This window comes from Coloeus monedula, assembly GCF_965178545.1.
Source record: "Coloeus monedula genome assembly, chromosome: 3".
NCBI lineage: Eukaryota > Metazoa > Chordata > Aves > Passeriformes > Corvidae > Coloeus > Coloeus monedula.
In genome coordinates, this window is record NC_138783.1 from 29,531,692 (window position 1) to 29,540,130 (window position 8,439).

At 46.2% G+C, this 8,439-nt stretch overlaps 1 protein-coding gene across 1 annotated transcript; it reads left to right on the forward strand.

The window, feature by feature from the left end:
- Nucleotides 1-3,147: 3,147 nt before the first annotated feature.
- On the forward strand, nt 3,148-6,227 carry LOC309571026 (trypsin-like; the record flags this gene model as incomplete). The annotated part of the gene is made up of 5 exons (XM_082278158.1): nt 3,148-3,187; nt 3,897-4,065; nt 4,677-4,930; nt 5,559-5,695; nt 6,078-6,227. 5 exons carry the CDS (start codon nt 3,148-3,150, stop codon nt 6,225-6,227), a joined length of 750 nt encoding a protein of 249 aa, XP_082134284.1.
- Between the last annotated feature and the right edge of the window lie 2,212 nt (nt 6,228-8,439).

The window sequence follows — 8,439 nt, forward strand, 5'->3', positions numbered from 1 at the left end:
CATTGTACACCCCTATCAGTAAAGTATTTTTAAACACATGCACCCAGTATATGTACATTTAGTAGCTGATAATTATATATGTATAACACTAAAGTTCTAATGCTTCCACCCCACACCTCTGTGCATCGTTGTGCACAGCCCCAGGGGTGCATGCACCCCACTTTGAAGACTCCTGCACAGGAACATCATAAGCCAGCAGCCTGTCTCTGAATATCGATTACAGATGCAAAGACTAGATGATGCACAGCCCTTCACCAAACACTCTCCTGGCCACCCAGCAACTGAGAAGTTGATGTTCCCAGTCCTAGGTGTGCCAGTCCAGAAACACCTCACTGGCAGGAGATACTTGGGAAGAGGGTAGAAATGGTGACTCCACCATGAAGCTGTGTGAGATCACAGAATCACAGAGTATTCTGAGTTGGAAGGGACCCACAAGGATCATCAAGTCCAACTCATAAGTGAATGGCTCATACAGGGGATCAAACCCATGACTGAAATGTAAAAGGACTAAGCTCAGAAACTTCATGTTTTATGCTCATGGGAAGTTTTATCTCTGTCAGTCCATGGTCTTACCAGGTTTCTCTTTCCCAGGATCTTGCATCAGTTTGGACAAATGTATTTCCTTTATCTGAGTCCTGTAATGATACAGCTGACTGAAATACTTAAACTAGGAACATGGAGTTCTAGAAATACCAGCTGCCATTGCTTGTCCATTGATAAAACCTAACACAGCTGCCCTTCAGTCACCAGCCCTCCCCCATCCTGTGCCCCTGGAGCCACCAGCTTTCTACTGCAGCATCACTGCGTGCAATGAGAAACTTGTTTGCAGCAATGGATATATACTTGAGTATATTCTTTGAAGGATCCTGTAAAAAGCATTTCAGTGGGTCTATGGAATGTTTGGCAGCACTGAGCAGAAGGAGTTATTAATGTTTCAGACAGGGATTTGCCCTCCTAAAGAAAGAAAGAAAAGAGGGTCATCAGAGGTGTTCCAATTTCAACTGTAATTCAGAGGGGTCTGTTCATCCTTCACAGTTCTCATGGAAAGGCCTGAAGGGCTGCTCCGAGACTGTCTGAATCATGAGTCAGAAACACTATTTGCCTACATTTGACATCAGTTTGCCCCATGAACAGGGCACATGCCCTGGAGTTCTGGGCGTCATGGGAGCCTCTAGGAGTGTCAGAATAGCTGTTAGGAGAACGAGAGAGACTTGGGTGAGGTATGTTCACTAGATACCTGCCATCAAGGACTTAGGAACACAAGAGCCACCGGAACTATTATCCAGATCTTTGGCCGTGAGCTTTAGCAGTAGCCTGGGAAGAGGTCAGGAGTCTTCTCCTGCTGATTTAAGCACATAGAATAGGGAACCTCAGAGATCCTGTTCTTGGGGATTATCAGCCAGCCCTATACAATGCTGCTGTTAAGAATAATTTATAAGTTTAAGATCAGAGTAGATTAAATAAGTAACAAAGAAAAAAAATAAAAAGTACCAAGATAAAGGCGAGTAAGCTTCCTGATTCAAATGCTCACTTCCTAATTCCTCTGAAATTTGTGTGGACATTAAACCAAATGTGAAACCCCCTAAAAAGAAGGAAAGGGAACCAGTCGTAGCCTAAGAGTTACCTAATAGGATATGAGAGCTATTGATCAGGAAAAATATTGTTGTAAAGTATCAGTCTGTTTCTATGCCAATGGCATGTTTTGGACAAAGAAATTAGAAATCCACAGATCAAATAAAACACTATTGTAAACTGGAAACTTTTCTTGCTCTGCTTAGTTATGACAGGATTGGACAGCTTTGGTATTTTTTGACACTCTTAGTCCTATTATGGACATTCTCCTTTGCCACAGGAAGCTTCTAATCCTTCTTTCTGTCACAGGATAAAACATGCTTGTAAGAAAGTGGTGCACTGATGCCAGTTTAGAGGCCAACAGAATTCATGCACCCCCTTGGAGGAGTCACCGGCCTTGGACTTGTACTTTATCATGAAGAAAAAATTGCATCTGGACACTGAAAAACTTGTGTATCAATCCTCCAGGCCTGCAAAAAAATTAATCAAGAAATGGAGTAGGAAGAGTATTCCTATTTAGTCTCTCAAGCTATTCCAGCATCTCCAAACAAACGTTTCCCTTTACTGTCTCTGGAGAGAATCCTATGTCTTTCAGGAGCTAACATGATGAAGTTGGCAGCTGCTTGGAAAATGAAAATGATTATTCAGCAAAGCATTAAGCTTTAGTAAACTTTGCATCATGACAGAAATCCCCACTCCTGCAGAGAGGGATTTCAGAAGACCTCACTATTTGTGTTTGCAGGATTATTGCTCCTCTACATTACATTCATAAACATCAGCATTATACTGAAGTTCTTGTGGGGCAAAAATTAGTCTCTGTAGAACATTCCAAAGATGAATAAAAACATGGTTTGGTACTTAGGCAGATATTTTCATACAGGCTAGGAGAGAGAAATTAGGAAAGGGAGATGCTGAGCATTGCCATAGTGGAATTATTTAACTTGGGAAGCAATGGGGGGCACAGGATAGTTTTTCTATCCTCCCTTTTGAAATTACAATGCAGGAATTTGATTTAGGAAAACACTGTGTTGCATACGATAAAAACACACATTAGTCAAGAAAAGGAATTTGCTGAAATAAACTTAACAAAGTTAACCACTGGCTTTGCTGGCTTTTTTTTTTTTTTTTTTTTTTCCCAATAAATTCATTGTATCTTTCTGTCTGCTACCTACAATATTCAGCTTCTGGTAAAAATATGCATTTTTTAGAAAGACACCATCAGCACAGAGGAATCTGAAAGAGGTTTGAGAGTTCTTCTCAACAGGTGCTGCGTATAAGAATCAGACAGACAACTACACATCTTCCAAAGCCAAAATGTATTTTTAGATTGAAGGCTACCCTCTAGAATAATTTAAAATAGCTCTCTATCTTAGCAGAGGTTTATGATTAACAGGTATGTTATTTGTGCGTTCTACCGATGCCTGTTAATGCCCACATTTGGATCTTCAAATTTTCCACTGTGTACTTTTTGTCTGGAGAAAACCTTGGACTAGAGATAAGGCCATTACCAAAAACGTATTTCTAGCAGCTCCCACTTCCAGTTGGCCTGCCTGGGCTTGAGGTTGAATCAAGACCATGAAGTGCCTGCTGCTTCTCGCCTTTATTGGGGTGGCTGGTGAGTATATTTTTTATTTCTATTTCTGTAATTTAATAGGACGCTGATTTTCTAAGCAAAATTGCAAGGTGGCCTATTGTGGGAAAGCCAAGTCCAGTTTTGACTTGCAGAAGTTTGAAGGTGGAGCCCTGCAACTTCTGTCTTCTGTCTGTTCATAATGCCTTGTGCCACAACCTGGGGAATGAACGCCTTCATAGAGGTTCCTGACCCAGCTATAGAGATGTGGCCATAGCTTCAGAAAAAGGCTGCCTCCCTCTTCAGGACTAAGGAGTGCACAGGGAATAGTTCTGGCCCAGGAAGTCCTAAAGCAACTGCAAAATGTTGGACGCTGGGTGGGTGCTCCAAGAAAATGTCACTGCACATTTGGTTTGACTTTTTCCCGCAGTCAACTCTTGACTGTTTCTGCAAACGGGGTCCTGGGAAAGACACACCTGTGATCTGGTCCAACATAAGAACATTTCTATGTCCTTATGTTCCCTCAGGGAGTAGCCAGCAGGGCTTTAGTTGCAGATATGAGAGGCACCAGTGTAAGTCTGATCCCCTTCTTTTCTAAGGCTGCAGCAAATGAATGTGCCTTAGACTTGCCCACCACTGCTGCCCTGAGTGTCCATAGAAGGGGAGCCTACAATGAGGGGCTTCAAAGAGGCAGTCACAGGGCACCAGATTACCTTAGGCCAGCTGTTGACACATGGCACTTCTTATCTTGCAGTTGCCTTCCCCACCTTTGCTGAAGATGATGATGACAAGATTGTGGGAGGCTACACCTGTGCAGCAAACTCTGTGCCCTATCAGGTGTCCCTGAATTCTGGGTATCACTTCTGTGGAGGCTCCCTCATCAGCAGCCAGTGGGTCGTGTCAGCTGCTCACTGCTACAAATCGTGAGTGGAAAAAATGACATCCTCCTATAACCTACTTCTGTCTTCCAGTTCACTTCTAGCAGGAATTCTGAGCTATGAGATAGAAATATGTAAGTGCCTCCATTCTGACCGGACACGGCCAAGGGATGGGTGGATCGTTCAGGAAGCTGGGCCGAGGCATCCTGAGGCCTTTTCCACTTCTGCAAATGTTTCTGTGACTGCAGAGCACTGTCTGAAATAACAAGGGGATAATCAAGCAACGAGTGCTGAGCTCTTATCAAGTGATTTCTTATCAATTGCATGAATCTTGCTAAAGCATTCTCCCTGGAGAACAGGAAAAGGAGTGAGGTCAGGCTAGAGCAGTTTGATTTGTCGCAGAACATTTGTATGAAGCGCTGCTATGTATTTAACTGCTGTCATGTAGTTGCAAACCTGGAGAAATTCACCACTCCTACTGGGAGTGGGTTAAAGTCTCACTGTGGATCCCCAGGGCTCCCTGCAGGACAAGAAAGATCACCTCCCCCAGAGAGCTTCTGTGGCAGTGATGTTGGAGCAAGTGCACTCAGTGACAGGGAGGTTCCTCTCAACCTGCCAGTAGCAGTAAAGTACGTGCTGTGCCTTCTCTTTTCCAGTCGCATCCAAGTGCAGCTCGGGAAACACAACCTGGAACTCACAGAATCCACACAGCAGTTTATCAACTCTGCTAAAGTCATCCGCAACCCTGGCTACAGTGCCTACACCCTGGACAATGACATCATGCTCATCAAGCTGGCCACCCCAGCCCAGCTCACCAAAGCTGTCCAGACAATTCCTCTGCCAACCAGCTGCGTGGCCACCGGCACCACCTGCCTGATCTCCGGCTGGGGCAACACTCTCAGCAGTGGCAGTGAGTACTCTGGGGGAATGTACAGCCCCCTGGGGGCCCGGGACAGTCTCCAAGACCTCACCATTAACCCCCACCAGGACAGGCTAAAACAGAGAGAAGTGCTGTGGCACGGGTTTCTCTGAGCGATGGGTCAGTGTAGGGACAGCATAGTGGATTCAGCTCATGTCAACAGAGTTGTCAGTTCTCTCAGAATAAGGGTGAAGTCTGAGACTGTGGATCTAGAATTCCTACTAGAGAGCTCCATTCTCTTACACCAATGGTCAGAGATGTGCATGGCGAGTGGTGTCTATTCCACTGATGACATCTAAACCTGCACCAGAGGAGAAGATGGTTTTCCTGAGGCTCTGGTTTCTTCCAGGGCATTTGGCACAGGAGTGGCCCCACTGTTGTAAATTGATGGAATTCCAGGTACCCAAAAAGTTGAGGTGGCTGCAGTGTAGAGTGGTGGGTCCATGGGTAGAATTTGTTGCATCTCTACAGAAGGAACCCATGCTGTGCTTACTGTTGAGAGGAAGCAGGATGGCTGCAAGAACAGAATGTCCAGCATTTGCTTTTCTGCTAAGATCTTCTCTGAGCTCTGGAAGGGACTCAGCAATGCCATCAGCCATCTCTCCCTATTTCCTTGTAGCTAACTACCCAGACACCTTGCAGTGCCTGAAGGCTCCGGTCCTCTCCGCCACCGACTGCTCCGATTCCTACCCTGGGCAAATTACCGAGAACATGATGTGTGTAGGATTCCTGGAGGGAGGAAAAGACTCCTGCCAGGTAAATCATCTGCCTCTCCCATTCATTTCTCTCCTGCCTTTTCCCAGCTGAAGAGGCCTTCACATTAGAGTCAGCTATACTCACTGCACTGGCACACCTGAGTTTTTGAATGACAGCTGAGGCTTCAGGCGCACGTATCCTGAATGTTTGCCGAGTACCACAAAAACTGGCAGCTGACTCATCCTTAGCTGTGGTGCCCTTGGAGCTAAAGTCAGGCACGGTAGCATCAGGTGGAGAGGGGGAATCAGAAAGGGCCTTTGTAGAACTTCTGTGCAGAGTAAGCCTGACAGGGCTTCCTCCAAAGTCCGTGATCTCAGGGATCTCTGGCTCGTTGCTCAGGCTGATGCCATTTGCTGAATATCCCTATCCTTTGTGTGCACAGGGAGATTCCGGCGGTCCCGTGGTCTGCAATGGAGAGCTCCAGGGCATTGTTTCCTGGGGTATCGGATGTGCCCAGAGGGGCTATCCCGGAGTTTACACCAAGGTTTGCAACTACGTCTCCTGGATCCAGTCCACCATAGCTGCCAACTGAGACACTCCTTTGGTGTGACCTGTATTTTCTCATCATCATTTCTGCTCTTTTGGGTCTGGACAAGCAAAAATTATGAAAAACAAATAAAGACTTTCAGGCACCCCTACTCTGTGCACTGTTTCTTTGGGAACTTCAATGGGCTGTGATATGGAGCACAGAGGCAGTGAATGCCACTCAGGAGAAAGTATTTAATATTTGTAGTCCTGTAGAAGTGGAGGGATCTTGGAACACTTTACCGGCTCCTCATCAGGAGTCTTTTAGTCGGTTACTTGCTCTTGTTTCTGGAACAGAACATCATTTATGTTCTTTTTGAAAAGGACAAGCAATAGCCCACATTTCCACAGTTCTTGAAGTGATTCTGAAATTCATCCTCAAGTTCTGCCTTTCCCCCTTCCTCTGAGAACACTACCAGCTGCACATTGTCATCCTTTTTTTTAGCCTGCTTATACCACTGAAGGGAGGAATGGGAGGAAGAAGGTGTTTTGACAGGAGGTCAGCAGGAGGCAGGGCATTGGAGTGGAGCCTTTGGACCTGCCAAGTGAAAGAGTTGGTCCTTGTCAGGAGGCTGATTGGGATGTCATGTTCTGTGCTTCCAGAGTCCGAGAACAAGGCCTTACCATCCCAAATCCCAAGAAGAAAAGGCCAGGAGAGAAGAAGGAGGGAAGTGAGGAAGGAGGGCAGAAAAGCTGCAGGAAGGAAGGACTTAAGGTTGGGAGGGAAGCTGGAACACATGCCAGAAAGGGAGGAAGGCAAGGAAGAAAGCAGGAGAGCAGGAAGGTTAAAAAAATAGCAAAAATCTAGGAAAGAAAAAAAACTCAAATGAGGACTGGAAATGAAAGTTGCAGGAGGGCAGAAAAAAAGGCTCAGAGAGTGAGGGTAGACATGAGAATCTGCTGGTGCCTGGGGTTCTTTACCTACAGTCCCTGGATACTCTCAAAACTTGGGCTCTATCACAAACATCAGATTCTTCAGATGCCAGGGTAGTGGTGTGACTTGGGATCCCTGCTGCACAGCAGTGTGCCCATTGCCTGGAGACCAGTGGGGCCAAGGACCAGTTGGCCTTGTCCTTCCTGCTGGTGGAGAAGGAAGGTGCTGTGCAAAGCATTCCACATCGTGCTTCTGCATGAGCTGAGGTAGCAGACTGAAAGGAAGGAGAGATGGATGAGAATGAAGGAAATAGGAAGGCGTCAGGGGATGGAGAGGAAAGGTCAGGGGGACACACAATTTCTCTGTGAATGGCAGAGAAATGAGGTGAGACAGTGAGGACAAGAAGAAAGGAGAGTCAAAAGGTGATTCCCCCATGGGAAAGAATAGAGAAGCTGCTAGAGACCATGAAGAAGACAGACAGATGCACAGACAGAAAGACAGACAAGCATAACCTCGTCTCTCCTGGAGAGCTGGAGGGCAAGTGAAGAAAATGGCGTTCTGTCAAACACAGGGCTCAGTGTGTGCTGTGGCAGATCCCTGATTGCCTGGAAAGGTTTGTGCTGTGCTGCACCAGCCTTTGAGTCACTGTGGATCTTGTTCAGCACAGAAATATGTGCCCGAGTCATTGAGTAGGGCATGATCTATCTTCACAGATAAATGGTTGTTCCGAGTCCCATTACTCTGGAAGCGATTTCTGAATTCCTTCTCAATATCTGCTTTGCTACCGGCAGCTGAATATACAACCAGCTGCATGCTGGCATCCTTCTCCATGGGCAACTTGTACCAGTACATGGACCTGATTGCACTTCCCGATCCAGAACATTCCAGAGTCACAGGGTCTCCCTCCCGGATGACTGTATCTGGTGATTGCTGAAGGGCCCAGCCTGGAAAGACAGGAGAAGAAATGTGGGAAGTTAAATACCTTGAAGAGGACAAAAATACACATCGTTGAAGTGTGTCATGGCATGGAATGCCACCAGGATACCAGAAAGCTATGGGACAGTGCCCTGTGTCTGCAAAAAAGACACATGGGATCAAAAAGCCCCAAACATACCAGTTTCAAATACAATGGGAAATCTGCTTTGAGAAAGAATGACATTGGTACTTTCAGGTGAAGTATTAAAATGGGACAGGAAAAAACAAATTTGTAGCTGTGCAGAGTTTCCTGATTCAATAGGTGGTGGAAAAGCTCCCTTGGTTCATTGCCCATCCTCCCCCTGGAAGCCTTGGGGAAGGGGCACTGCGGGCACAGCTGAGGAGGCAGCAGCAGCTCCAGTGCAGCTGT